Source organism: Cynoglossus semilaevis, chromosome 16 (assembly GCF_000523025.1).
Source record: "Cynoglossus semilaevis isolate Cse_v1.0 chromosome 16, Cse_v1.0, whole genome shotgun sequence".
In the NCBI taxonomy this organism is placed as follows: Eukaryota; Metazoa; Chordata; class Actinopteri; order Pleuronectiformes; family Cynoglossidae; genus Cynoglossus; species Cynoglossus semilaevis.
The window spans coordinates 14700440-14715865 of NC_024322.1; the positions used below are offsets into that span (position 1 = coordinate 14700440).

General features: G+C 39.6%; 1 protein-coding gene and 1 long non-coding RNA gene across 2 annotated transcripts; one reads left to right on the top strand and one right to left on the bottom strand.

Annotated features, from left to right (window-relative positions):
• The first annotated feature begins 6 nt into the window (after positions 1-6).
• On the top strand, positions 7-3609 carry LOC112488318 (uncharacterized). Its single transcript, XR_003052248.1, has 2 exons — positions 7-1787; positions 2115-3609. It is a non-coding gene; the product is annotated as an uncharacterized LOC112488318 (long non-coding RNA).
• Positions 3474-7034, bottom strand: serp2 (stress-associated endoplasmic reticulum protein family member 2). The gene is made up of 3 exons (XM_008328872.3): positions 6823-7034; positions 4459-4531; positions 3474-3596 (listed from the first exon to the last, which is right to left on the bottom strand). Exons 1-3 carry the CDS (start codon positions 6904-6906, stop codon positions 3556-3558), a joined length of 198 nt encoding a protein of 65 aa, XP_008327094.1. The 5' UTR covers positions 6907-7034; the 3' UTR covers positions 3474-3555.
• Between the last annotated feature and the right edge of the window lie 8392 nt (positions 7035-15426).

The window sequence follows — 15426 nt, forward strand, 5'->3', positions numbered from 1 at the left end:
GATGTTACTTCGACTTCGGGTCGACGGGGTGAACAAATCGTGGTTTCTTATGCAGATGATGATATTTTCAGTATTTCACTTTTGAGCTTCTGACTTTGCCCGTGACAGAGCTGACGACTGCTACTGTCTGAGCCCCGCGGTGGCATGTGTAATTTAAACCTGATACAACAGGGCCAGACACAGGGCTACGCTGCATCTCTTTTGTTTTTTTTCTCCTTAACGTTTGATGGGCAGAAGATGATGTATATTTCTGTACAGTGTAAGTACGATGTAAAATAGTGGGAGTGGAGTAAAACGACAGATGCTATCTAGGTCACACAGATTGAAGCAGATAACGCTGAGGCACGTGCAAATCTTGCCCACTCTGTGTCGTCTATTTTTATTGCTGTATTTTCAGGATTGAGGATGGACAGGAGTTTAGGGTTATTTAACTGACGAAAACAGACAAACAAACAAACAAACAGCCGATCAGGCTGCTCATGTACCGTATCGCAAAAATCCACTCTGGACTGTACAACTGTTTTCACTTTGCTCTACTTCTTTTTTTCTTTTTTTTCCCTCCAAGTATTGCACCTTTACTTTTTTTTTTATGTGTTTTTTTTTTTTTTTTTGGACGAATACTTCTGGATGAACTATATCTTTGAACTACACACAAAAACAACAAACAAAACAAAAAACAGTCTGGTGGTGTGGGTTTTTTTTTTCCTTCAATTTTCACTCTGTATCAGTTGTATGCTCATGTTCTGTGCATGTTTCTGCAAAGACTGGATAAGATATTGTAACATACATACTACAATTGCACTTGACAGCCGCACTTCACAAACTTCAATAAACATGCTTAAGGAAGAATACGTTTGTGGTTACTTGTGTTTTTCCCAATTGGTTCTGTCAAGTTGGTGTGACTATGACTAAATGTGTACACGGCCTGTTGGGGTCGGGAAGGGCGGGGGGTGGGGGGATAGAAGCCACTGACTATTTATTTTGTCTGTACTGCTTCAGCACTTCCTACTCTGTGGTATATTAAGTTGGTCTGCTCTGAAGCTGTTTAATCAGGATTCCTGTGTATTGTTTACTAGTCATTACACACAGAAGTCAGAAAGATTTTAGTTTCTTGCCTGTTTCATGCTCTATTCACCAGAGAGAATCTGCCGATAAATTCAATATAATCTCACGCCTGACTTGCTGATACAGATTTTTGCCAATTTTCTTCAATTGACAGCATTTACAAAAAAAAGGAGTGTTCTTCTCTTCCCTACGAGCTGCACTCAGACTACAGTAGATTAAGCTACAATATCCATTATAGTATTTCTAAATATTCAGAAATATTATATCATTTACCGTCTTAAACTATTTTGCTTCATTTAAGAATGTACTGCATGTTTTATAAAGTTTTGGCAGGTGGAGTGCCGCAGTGTCGTTTCACCTTCTCCCCGCAGGACATCAGCCAGAGTGAGTAACTCTTTTTCAGCGTCCCCTCACTTCCTCCCTCATGGCTCTTCACTTCTGCTGCCAGATTTCTTTTCTTTTCTAAATGTCCTTGCTCTTTCCAGATTCTTTCTTTTGGAACTTCAGTCCAGCACTTGAGGCTTTCAAATCTGTATGTCTGTCTGTAGGCAGTTGGGCACTTCTGTTCAAATGACACTTTTAAGTTGGTTCAGTAAAATGAAGTAATGATGTGTGATGATTCTCCTCTTGTTGATGTGCCAGACACTGTGAACAGGAGCCTGAAGTGGACTGAGAAAAGACCCCTGTCGTGATGGGATGATATGTTTCTCAAAAATTCCAAAGTGAGCCTCGATAGCATTTTTTTTAATCTTTACTACGATGTACGATGTATTTTAAAAAGCATGCTGAAACATGAAGTAATCTGGACAAAAATACTTAATTTTGTTCATAATAGTCTGTTTTTATTTTTAATCTTTACTACGATGTATTTTAAAAAGCATGTTGAAACATGAAGTAATCTGGACAAAAATACTGTGATACTGTAAACCTTAACCTTTACTGTGAAGTGGTGTTAGTTTTCTATAAGGGGACATGGCTATGTTCATTCACTGCAAATGAATATTCTTCCCTGATGTCTAGATCAGATGTTAATAACATGTTTTCCGCAGCTGGATCCTTTAAACAACGTCCTACCTTTACCTTTAAATGCTAATGAGCCACTGTCTGCTCCACCCACCTCTTCTGTGGAGAAGACTCGAGGACGGCTTCACGTAAGCGTGGCATGGAAGAAAGTGAGAGATTCAAGAACGAACCTGGATATTCGTCAGTGGTCAGCAGTTAAGTTTAGTACCTCAACAGTACTATGATTTGAAGAGAAATTAAAACGGCTGGTTTTGGGAGTTGATAAAACTTGCACCTGATTGGTTAATACTAAAGATCTCTTTCATGTATGATGTCCATGTGGCTGCTTTTTAAAAGACTTTTTCTTTTCTCATTCATATATTTGTTTCTGTTTCAGATCAAAGTCAGACATTGATACTGACCTGAAGTCAGTCTCACCGCTGTAACCTCGACCGGAAAAGATCTGCAGCAGACACAGGAAAGATGTGTGTGAGGATTCAGGATCAGGTTTCACTTCTTATTTCCTTTTTTTTATTATTTCCTTCTTTTCCCCCCTTGGTTTAATGAGAAGAGCAATTTATGTGCTTGAAATAAAGTTTAGTTTTTAGTTTTAAAACAAAAGCTGTGAATGTGTGGACATGATAGTCATGGAGGGAGCCATCAGTAGTCCAGTCTGTAGAAAAAGTTTTCAGAAGAACTGCTTTAACTTTGAAGCACAGAATATTCTCCAGACTCAGTTTAAAAAATGACATTAACAACTTTTGCGTAGTGGAGCCACCACACATTCACGACTCATCCCTCGCAACACAGAGACCAAGCTAACGGTGGGCACTCCTTTGCTAATTAATGGCCATCCTTGGGGTCAAACAACTAAAGTGGTGTCACAGTTCCTTTAAAAGTCCTTCACTGCTTCACACGTGCTGTGGGATTGACCTCAGTGTAGACACGGAGTCAACAGAAGTGGGACGGAGACCAGCTGGTCCTTTGAGTGCTCCACATTTAATTGAAAAACTTTTTTTTTTCTCAGACAACACAGACAGATACTCAAACAGTTATGGCATGTTTTCACTGCACACACACACACACACACACACACACACACACATCTACAGTACGGTGTCACACACTCACTCACACAGGTGCAGAATGTGCGGAAGGACACACATACAAACACACACACACGAACCTCAGCAGGCGTGGTTTTAGACTGTCCATAGAAAAGCTGTCAGTACCACAGACTGCAACTGTAAACACTGATCAAGATGAGGAACATGTCAGGGGGAGGAAGAGGAGGAGGGGGAGGAGGAGGAGGAGGGGGGAGGAAGAGGAGCTGATGAACAGGCAGGGGAGCTTCCTTTCTCTCTCTCTGAGGTCTGCGGTGTCTGTAGCTTGGTGTCCATCTCTGGGCCTGTGGTAGGGGGTACAGGGTGAGCAGGCGAGGTGAGTGCAGGACAGATGTGGGACACGGGTCGGGGGTTCGATTCTGGATCACATTCCCATGCGGATGCTTTGAATAATCTGAAATATGGCTGAAATCACACAGGCGGACTCGTTAATGAACTCGTTAGACCAGGTCTGTGTTTGACCAAAGTATTACGAAGTAGACAGGAAGTAGCCGTTACAACGTAAAGAACGAACGTTACAGTGACGTGGATCTGAAATATTATATTTAGTTTAGTCTTTTTCCGGTCTTTATTTTCACATGATGTTTTAACATTTGCTGACATTTAAATCTCTAACATTTTTTTGTTAAAATTGTTAAAATGTTTGAAGTGGCAATTAAATTCTTTCTCAAGGTCAAGGAGGTTCAATTCTTAACATTTCAACTTTATTTCAAATGCATTCTTGAACTTTTCGAGAATAAATTCTGTCCTCTTTTTGGTCTCAAATTACAAGTTTGACTTATTTTAGCTAAACCTGAGCTTCACTGAAGATACCTTTAGCTTTACATGTAGCTGTTAACATTTGGTGTGTTTCATTTTAACATTAATTATCTACTACTTTGTTTTTTGGTACCTTGGAGTTAATATCTGTTTAGTGTTAGCTTTTAACTAATATCTAGCTATTCTCGTCCTACTTTTGGTACCTTTTTCTACTTATTTGTTTTTTTTTATAATTTTTTTTGTTGCTATTTTGACCTTAATTTTAGCGACTATTTTTGCTTTATTTCTGCCATATTTTTATCAATTTTATCATCCATCTAACCTGATATCTAATAATATTATTTTTGTTGCTTTTTTTCATGCATTGACTAAATGATAAATTAGAAAATTGGGGTCAATGCAATGTAGCAAACAACCAAACAGACTGACCTACACAATATATTTGTAATTCGTAAACAGTAGTAAAACTCTGAAACACAGTTTCTTTGCCTAAACCACAGGAACATACCTGATCCACACACAACAAATACAAACAGGGCGAGTAACCAGGGGCCCACAGGATACTTCTCCTCTTGTGGTCGCTGTAAGAAACACACACACATGCATAAAAAACAAACCAATTAAATTTAAATATGTTGCGGTGAAGATTGGTCTGAATTAGCTTCATGTAAGGAGGGAGTCACACGATTACATAAAACGCAGCATGATTGGCAGCAGCGGTGGCATCAGCGCTGAGTATTGTCCTGATATGACCACCATCACAATACTGCATACACCACAATGCCTCCCTCTCTCCCTATCGCCCTCCCTCCCTCGCTCTCTTCATCCCTTGAACACAGCATACGCTGGAGCAACACTGAACTGTCCACACTCACTAAATCACACACTCCATAAATCTACAGGGGAAGCCGGGGGGGGAGGGGGAGGGGGAAGAAAAAAAAAAAAAAAAGTAGACCAAGCAGGAGAAATGGGTCGAGCCATTCAGGTTTTTACAGTAAAGCCAAGTCTGGATGGAGGAGATGGAGAAATTAGCCCCAGGGTTAAGCTAGGAGGATATTAGCGTCCTCCATATTGAATTTGTAAATGAATTGTTAAATATCTAATATTGGATTAATGTCGCGTCGTTTTGGACCTGAAGGTTTCGCAATGGATTTGACTTCACAGTTGAATTGCATCACCAAGTTTTTTTTAAATCAAAAAATCTAATCAAATGTTATTATTTATGTATAATTGAATATAATTAAATACCAAAGTTTGTCCCAAATTTAGATTTTTTTTTGTTAAATTTTTTTTTTAAAGTTGAGAATTTTTTTGTAATTTAAGCTTGCGTCTTTAACAACAGATCTTTTTTTATCAACACACTTTCTTCCTTTTCTGCCTAAATAAATAATTTTAAATGTTCAACTATATGCCTTCGTTAACAAACAAATCAATCCTCCATTTTAAATGTTCAACTATACGCCTTCGTTAACAAACAAATCAATCCTCCGTTACTTTATCAGTATTTTGACAGTATTTAGACAGAAACTTTTCCATTACACTGTATCTACTAGACTGTACATGCTGGCTGTCACTCACATTCCCCATGGCTTTTGTTTGGCTCTTTTGTATTTAATACTAAAAATAAACACAACAGCTACGATGACAACTTTCTGACAGTTCCTAAAATAACAGCCGTGATTGTACTGACGGTAATGCAGTCCAATGATGAAAGGTGCAGATTCAGGAGTTCAAAAATCATGGGACAAAACAGCGGCAGTCATTTTGTCTGGACTCCTTCAGGGAGTACCCATCAATCCCACAGGATGACATCATCCTGTGGGATGTTTTTCTGCCGGTGGGGAAGGGACTACAGACACTGTCACGTGCGGCGGGATGAAGTTCTCATACAATAACGGCCACGTGTCTGAAGCTGTTTCCACACAGGGAGAAACCATCTGTGGATGTAGAAAAACACTGAAGTTTAAAGGCCCAAAAGTCTTCACACCCGTCGTAAACTTCCCCTGTGTGCCCCTCCCTCACTTAAATCTAACTTCACTGGCATTTTTAAATGTGTTTGTGTGAGACGGGCCTATAATAATGTAATCAGGACATTCGTATAAAACAATCTAAAACCATAGCATCTCATTAGCAGCTAGCATATTTACACATTTATGTGGGTAGTACTAACGTCATTTATGATACCTTTTCTGTGAATCTTAGTATCTTTAAGTCTATCAGTGCTCGTTTGCATGTATATGGCTAACTTTTAATTCAGGTAAAATGCTGCTAGCGCATTGCATCTACAAACAAATCATTAGCACATTTTTGATTAGCCGCTTAGCTAATCGGGCCTACAGTACAGCCCTGGATACATCAAAAATAAATATAAACTAGCTCGTAATCGGTATAAAACATTTTGGCCGAACATTTTTTTTTTTTTAAATCTATGGTGTTACATTTACAATATTATGACCTTTTGCTGCTTCTAATGAACTGGGACCAATTAGACTGCAGTCTACTTTCAACGTCAGTAGTGAATATTTTTCCACCTGTTATAATTTCTTTAAAAAATTAGATTTTTTTAAAAAAAATTCATTGTATTCAGTATTTTTTTTATATTTAAAAACAAAATACTTTACTGGTAAATAGAGTCACGTTACATTGTAGGGCGGTAACCGTAGAGTAATCAGATTACATTTTTGACGGACAGCCCTGTCACAGGGCAGCCCACGCTCACACACCGGTCTGAAACCACACATGTAATGACAATTGACCCACAGCTGGACTCGGCTCCATCACCACGGACACGCTGCTGCCTCATACACGCCTGGCAGAACGTCCCCATCTGGGATACTGTCACGCCGGTGTCTCGCTGTCAGTGAAGACTCACCAGCGTCTTGGCCACGTTTCCTCTCTGCGTGATGTTTTTGCTGTGTTTCTCGTTGGCCATGCGGATCCTCTGCTTTGCCACCATCTTCCGCTAGGATTATAATCCTCGGGATGAGCGTGTTTATCAAGCCCGTTATTTTTTTTTTCTTCCTGATGCTGCAGACTGACGACAGCACCTTTACGTCAAGCTAAAAAAAGCTCGCCCCAAAATTACAATGGCGCATATTTCAAAATAAAAGCATGCAACGTGTGCAGGATAACACCCAGCCGTGCTAAGCGTTCTAAGGTCGGATTTGTTATGCTCAGTGAAACGTTCCGAAGGGATAAATATAATCAAAATCATATTTGTGTGAAGCGAAACGTTTTTTAGATTATTTTTTTAAAGATAGTGTTTGAGACATTTTACACTAAAGGTAAACACAGGAAGTTATTAGTCCGAGTTTACTGATCTTCACCGAAAACTACTTCCTCCTGATGTTATCAAGTGTATTTGGATGTAGAGAAAATGACATTCGACCAAAACAACACGGAAACAAGAAGTCAAAAACGGCAATAAATCTTTCAGTGATTACAGTTTTTTTTGGAAATATCAGAAGTTAAAACGTTATGTTAGCAGTGAAATTAAATTCTGGCTGGTATAATTCTATTGGTCCATGCTGTAGGGCCAAATATTAATAATATTTTATTATTCAAGATTCCACAGCAGTCAGTATATCTTTATTTATTATATGTTAATGTAAATGTAATGTCAGGGGTTAATGACATCCCACTTCTTTCTGTGTTGATATATATTATGTATTTTTGGCTGTTGCATTCCACTGCTTCCAGTTCAATTCCTGTTAGTCAAGGGAGCACAATATTGAATTCTGTTTGTCTTTTCAAAGTTCAGTAACTTTCTTTCTTTATGCCCCACATTTGTCCAGTCTAACTCTTCACTGCTGTTGGAGCTGGAGTTACTGCTGAAATGATCTTAGTCAAGAACGATGACGGTGCCAACCTGACGCTAAAACTTATCCTAATGTTTTCCATTTTAGGAACATCTGCATCGACTGGAGTGACATGCATGATTCCCCCCATCAGTTCCTGTCGTCTGACATCATGGAGAAAGAGAAAGAGGAAGAGGAAGAGGAGAGGTTGCCTAGCAACTGCATCAAAGCGGCGCACTGAGTGAGTGACACACCAACTCCATTTGTCATTTTAAAAAGGCGAACGTGTTGTGTGATGAAGTGTGGACAGAGGAGGAGCCCCCTCTGTGGAGCCAACTGTAGCTCATCTATAGGCTGTCGGTCCAAATCCCCGAAAGTGAGTTCACAAGGTCGTGCAGGAAGTGCTGATGTGTGTGTGCCGAGAAAAATGTAGTTTTATACATCATATCTGGGGGGTTTGTTTGTTTGTTGGTTTGTTTGTTTTTTGCAGAATTTAGTAACAAAAACCATAGAAATGATAGAAAGGCACAACACCACGATGTAGGTGGCGCTAATGGGAATGGATAGAAATGAAAGGCTCAACACCACGATGTAGGTGGCGCTAATGAATGGAAACCTACATTTTCTTGCTGCATTTTTATTGATTATTGGTCAAATTAATCATGTACAGCCGTCAACTTCCTTTAATCTGTTTTTTAAAAGCCGCTCTAAACGCTTTTTAAACGCTACGCTAAACGGTGTTTGTTGGATGAAACTTTTTTTTTTTTTGGTGAAGTTTCCTACAACCTCGGCGTATGAGCTGCCGGTGAAGAAAACAAGGTCTTTCTGTCGTTAGAACTGATGTATGAAAACAGGTGCTGGGAGAGGAGTTGTTTATCAGGAAATACCTGTGTTTCCCCGGAAGCTAGGAATATTTTCTCTTCAGGTGTGTAGGAGACGGTGAATATACATTACAAGACTCTTTTATTCCTCTCTCACTGACGGAGTCCCCATTGTCTGTGTGTGTGAGGGAGAGAGGGAGAGAGAGAGTGAGAGAGAGAGTAGGAGTCAGAGGACAGGAAATTAAAAAACCTTCCTTTCGTCCATGTTTTTCTTTCCTCGGCGCTGGTGTTGTGCGATCCTTTCTGAACACGGTGTGCCTGGTGTCGAGGCAGAACATTTCACATGAGTGTTGGATTTCTTTCCACATGTTTGTTCTTCTCATCAAAGACGGAAAAACAAGGCTGTTTCCTGGGATGTAATAAACTAGAACAGTCTACAGTCAAACAGTAACTTAGAGAAATGCTAATTCTGGGGAAACGCCTCCTCTCAGTTGGTAGAAATGGATTTCCGACATGTTGATATTCCGTCTTTTTCTTACTGCGGCTACAGACGAAGGTCATTTCACTCCAAAGAAAATATGCAACGTAGTCTGTGTGTGTGTGTGCAGTCGTGTGCTGTGTATGATGTTAATGTTCATTGATGATTAATTTCACCGCTATTTTTCTTTTACTTTTTTCACATTTACTCAGTGCACATTTAGCATTGTCTTCCATTAACACAGTTGCTAAACAAACATTTTGAATTGTGGTTCTTCTGGGAATCAAACCCAGGACCCTCTGCTTTGTGCTTGAACCACTCAGTCTGATGTGTTCAACTGCAGTTGGACATACAGTCGCTGCAGTATGTAGGAATGCAGAAAAAATGTAAATCACAGGCTCTCTATTTTTATTTTTTTTTAGCATTTTTAAGATTTGTTTTTCTGCCTAAGAATTTGTTACATCATATTAAAAAAAAACACAACAGAGAAAAGCTCTCGATTCAGTGTTAGATTTTTTTTTCAATTATCTTTTTTTTATTTTGAGTGGCTTCTTACAGAAAACAGTCTTATATGCTCATCACATTGATGATTAATGTGGCTGTGTGTGTTTTTTCTGTGATTATTATTCTGCAGCTCTCTGCTGTACTGTGGCTCAGACAGCCGGGAGTTGAACCCATAAACCCCTGAGCTCCAGGCATCCTGCATTTAAACTGTGCCAAAATCAATATGCAATTAAACCGCAGCTCCGTAGGGACACTTGAGGAGCTGAGACACGGCCGACATCGACTCCTCTGTCTTTCTAGACTCGTCCGTCCTCGTCTTAGGTGTCACTGGCGTCTTAGGTGCAGCATACCAGCGTGCAGGGTACACAGGTCACAGCCCGGTGTAAACAGGTGTGTCTGCTCGTTTTTTTTTTGTCCTGCCCTTTGATTTACCTCCTGTGCAGGAGTTTTGTTTTTATCGCAGATAACCAGGGGTGTATCTCACTCGCTTCCCTGTTTGTTTCCAACTAAATGCCAAAAAACAGAGATTAAGGCGTGGTGTGGTAGTGATATAACTAAGAATGACCGGTTGTAAACGCTGCGTCCTCTTCTGGGTAATTCTTTTATTTTTCCTCTGTTATAGTGAGGGAACAGTTTCTCCCAGAGTTATGCATTAACCAGTGCTGATACTGTACACAGTGCTGTTCCTCACCGACAGTACAATAGCAGGCTGACAGATAGTGATTTATTGTTTTTTTTTTGGTTGGTTATTTTTTTTTGGGGTTTTGGACGAAATTCTGCTTCATCATTTGAATCCATGATGCTGCGTTGCACAAGTGTAATCCATCTTTAATCCGTCTGTTTCTCTGAAATTACTAAGCCTTTAAAACAAAACAAAATTGTTTCTTTTCGTTCTACAGAAAAGTGAAATTACTAAGCCTTTTTTAAAACTCCTTTAAAACAAAACACAAAATTGTTTCTTTTTGTTTTACAGAAAAACATAAAATACATACATATATATGTATATATGTATGTATATATATGTATATATGTATATATGTATATATCTATATATGTATGTATATATATGTATGTATATATGTATGTATAGGTGAGAGTGAAAGAAAACAAGAAGGCACAGTTCACTTCAGTTCTCCAAAATTCCATAAGGGGCCAGCTGAGAGGAAGTTGTCCATTTGTTCAAATGCGGCCTCTTTTTACAACTTAGACTCGATGATAACACAGTGTTAACATGCTAACACGGATGTCAGTGCAGATGTGACCGACCCGCTCTCGCAGTTTGTTGGACCAACAAACACAGACAGGGGGGTGGGGTCATTGTTTATTGCTCCCCCAGGTGGTCATTATGCAGGGAGTAAGTAGAGTGAACAGACTGACATGTGGACGTCAACACGCGTGACCCAGTAGCTGCAGCGCAGTTTGACACTGGAAATACCTTAGATGTCACTTAAAGAAAGACAGTAAAATCTCTAAGGCGTCACAGCATACAGGAACGTGAGGCTGTCAGAGTCTCCACTCCCACAGGAGCTCTGTTCGTGGAGGTCAACATCCAGAGCTTTTGACCTATATTCTGGTTTGTTTACGTTAAACCTGCTTCCATAATTATGGTGCAAACGTGGCACGTTCCATGGCAAAAACATGTACTTAAAGCCCTGCACGAGACTGGAGCAAACAGACGGCAACGCTAGGAAAATAAACATGAAACGTGAGCGATGAATTCAGGTAAAGAGAGACGTGGGTGGGGCGGCGCAGAGAAGGGGGGCAGAGGGGGGAGGGAAATGTTTGAAGTCTGCATGTGAGGGTGTGACATGAAAACACACAGGCCGGCCGCTGGATCCAGTCTCACTGCGTCTGAAACAAGGTGCCCTCTCTTCTCCCGTGGCCACGGCTCATTTACTCTCCCTGCCTCCAGCTCACCCACTCCCACTGGTGGGAGACACACAGACCTTCAACTGTGGCCCTGTCAGAACTACAACTCACACGTACAACATGTGCAGCCCGGTGAAAGTGGACACTAGTCTGTCACCCTCCGGTGTATTTGGCCCACTTCGTGTCATGCAAACACAGATGTGTAGCGGCCCTTCACTTGTCTCCACACACTCGAGCTCGGGGCCTCGGTGGCAAATATCAGGAAGTTTTTCTTTTTCTTGTCAGCTGCAGTGACTTCAACTGCCGAGGAGGAAACCTTATCAGTTACACTGACAATTAACTGAAGCCACGATGTTCCCTTTGAACACAGATGTTGCCTAACTTTTTTTAATCAGATGAGATTACACTTTTCGCCTTCTTCTGACAGCTGCCTCCTTCAGGAGATAATGGAAATGGATAATCCGTATGAGTAATGTTGGCAGCGCCACCTCCTTATGCAACTCTCTCCTTTCATCTGGCAGTAAAATGGCACTGATGGCAGCTTGGTACGATGATGTTATGATAATAACTTTGGATTAAATGTCTTGCCCAGGGCCACGTCAGCTCACATTCTAATTGGCTGATGTTCAAAACCAGATCCAGTTCTAACCTCTGACACTTACAGTATTCAGGCATTCTGTTGTTGTCACTGAACCACAGGAACTGTATGATGATGTGTTAGTTTGTCGTAGTGCCGCCGTAGCGTTCTTCTTTTCTCAGTTTGGACACTTCTGGGTTGGCAGTTAAAAAAAACAGAACCGACCGGTGGCTTTGATGTGCTCTAAGTTTGTGATTTGCTGTTAAAAACCAAAGAACGAGTGCAGGTTGATGAGTGATCCGTGGAGGAGGTTAGTACTGTTGGATTAGTTCATAGCTGAGGTGGGACCAAGTCTCAAGTCTTTGCACTCAAGTCCGAGTCGAGTCCAAGTCAAGACTGAAAAGTGTCGAGGCCCAAGTTTTGCTGTTTCTGTTTCGAGTCCTTTCAATCAAAATAATACAATATTTGCACAGATCACTGCCACTCGTTTTTTGTTGACCATCTTGTAGTTTTTAAATCCAAACATCACGATCTTTGGTATCGTGTTTTCCTCTCACCCTCGCGCGTTGTTTGACATCTCTTCCCCAAGTCCAAGTGAAGTCACGAGTCATGGATGTTAAAGTCCAAGTCGAGTTGCAAGTCTCTTCACATTTTGTCAAGTCTAAAGTCATCAAATTGATGACTCGAGTCCAAGTCATGCGACTAGAGTCCACACCTCTGGTTCATAGTCAACAACACTTTAAGTATAATTTACAAAATTAAATTAAAAAAAAAGTTTACTGTTTAAGCAGCTACAATTCTCGTATAAATACATTTGAAAGTTTAAGTCATGACATCAAAATGTGCTCTTTCTTCACAGTGGCTAAGTTTACTGCTACAAGCAGCTACAATTCTCATATAAATACATATGAAAGTTTAAGTCTTTCAGTCTTTAAGTCTCGACAAAATGTGCTCTTTCTTCACAGTGGCTTCATAAATGTTCACCAGACTGACCTTCTTTTCTCATTGGTACATGCATGGCCCACATGGAAAGTAACTGTGTTAAACAACAAACCCTGCTGGAAACAATGTTTTCATAAAATACAGACACATCCGTCCCAGGATGAGGTGTGGATTATAGATCTGTGGCCCGGGAACCCAAACCACAACGTACCGTGTCTGATCTGCGTCCAGGGCTAGTGTTTTCCTAGAAAGTTTCCTGTAGAAGTACCTGATATCATACAGAGCCAGAGTAGTTTGAAAACAAACACCCACATGTGTGCACTTCACTCAGACATGATGCGTTCTCTGGCATGTTAGCCCTAACCTTAACAACTAACCCTAATTCCTATTTCAAGGACAAAGTGTCCCCAAAAGTGTAGCAACACAGACGTACACACAGCAAATGAGAAACTTTAATTTTAGAAGATTTTTCCAGGAACTTATTTGTGTATTGTTTTACTGTGATGAAAAGATGACGTTCCAGAAATGTAGATTTTTTTCTGGTTTTTAACCACAAAAATGGACACAACTAAGTATTTTGAAGCAACTTAGTACATTTTTATTCATTTTTGAGAAACTTATATTTTTGAAGATTTTTCATGGAACTTGTATAGTATAACATTGTTGGAGGTACTGACCCCCATACTGAAACCCTTTGGTGATGGCCAAGCGGGGGGGCGTGTCATATATATATATATACACATGTATATATATATGTATACTGTATATATTCCTCAGCATATCACCAATATAAACAGAAATATTTGTTCTACAGCATGACTCTCTACAGTCTGTGTAATGTCTTTAATGTATGTGTGAGAGAATTGTTCCTGTTGATTGTGCAGAGAAAAGTCAGCAGAGGAGGCAAACAGTACTCTGCCTCACCTCAAGGGGTTGTACTTGAAACGAAAAGACTGACTGTGTGGCTGTTGGAATGCTGATGTGAAGCATTGCCCGGGGCGTGCTGTTGGATGAATAGTGAAATAAGATGCTACAAGTGCAGGACATTTTTATGGTCAGTTGTCGTAGAAAGTCAGAGCTGACTCAGGGCGGCCAAACTCAAACCTCTGTCATCAGGTTAAAGAACATCTGGCCCGTGCATGAGAGGCCTTGCTTTTGCCTGTTTGTCCTGACGATGAGTGACGGCAGCACTTCTTTGTTTTGCTCCTCTGGTGGTTATGTAGCCGCAGCTTATCTTCTATTGTTCTTCCCTGTGGAGGCACAAAACCCAGTGCACTGGTTTAGCAGCTAACCATCAGTGTTTTACTGACCAGCCACTGCAGACAAAGCACCTGCAGACAAAAGCAGAGCAACGATTGCAAGCCTGAAAGGCCCAGAGAGCACAAGAACGGGGGGCTGACACGCTTGCATATGTGCATTTACAGTTTGTGTGTGGAGGCAAACAGGTGGACACCTTTCACGTTCACATGCAAACACACGTGGGCATGTGCCAACGTGCAGCAGCCAGCAGAAATGTACAGACTACCAACCTAAATCTTCCCTGCAGAGATATATTTAACAGGACAAAAGTTTTTTTTCTAAAAAATAAATTGTCAAAATGTTTTAGCATTTGACCAAAATGACACTAAAAGTTCAGATTTTGACAAAAAAAAATGTATTACCAAAAATTACAGAAAATGTTCCCTAAATGCCCTAAGTTGACGATTAAATTAAATTAATTAAATTAAATTTAGAAATTCATTCCTTAGAATTAATTGTCAAAATTGGAAATGTTCATGTCAGTTTTGCTGAAATTTGGTCAAATTTAGATTTTTTTCAATACTTTTATCTTTTCCTGCTTGTTTCTCATCAAAATAGGCCCTTGAGATCATTTTCAGAAGTTCTTTTCCATTAAAACCTTTGTTAAAATGTGAACGGTTCCTGTCATTTTTGGTCAAAATCTAATAATTTTTGACACATTTTTTTGTAAATTTTTTTTAAAAGTATATCTTTTGTCTGTATGTTTCATTTTTTTAGAAATTTGTTCTCAAAATCTAAACAGTTCCAGTCATTTTTGGTCAAAATCTAATACATTTTCCTTGCATGTTTCTCTACAAATTAGGGCAATTACAGAACATTTTTAGAATTTTTTGAAACTTTAAATTTGTTATCAAAATGTGAAAATTTGTTTCATTTTTGGTCAAAAACGAATACATTCTGACTATTCTATGTCTACTTCTATCTTTGTCTGCATGTTTTTCATCAAATTACAGCATTTAGAGAACATTTTCAGATTTTTTGGTCAAAATCTAATACATTTTGACAAAAATGTTTTTTTTTAAATGTTATCTTTATGTACACGTTGTTCATCAAATAAGGTTATACAGAGGACATTTTTAGAAATTATTTTTATTAAAATTTGTCAAAATGTGAAACTTACGTGCAATTTTTGGTCAAAATCTAACAATTTTTTCTAACTTTAACGTTTTAGGACATAGTCTTGCATTTT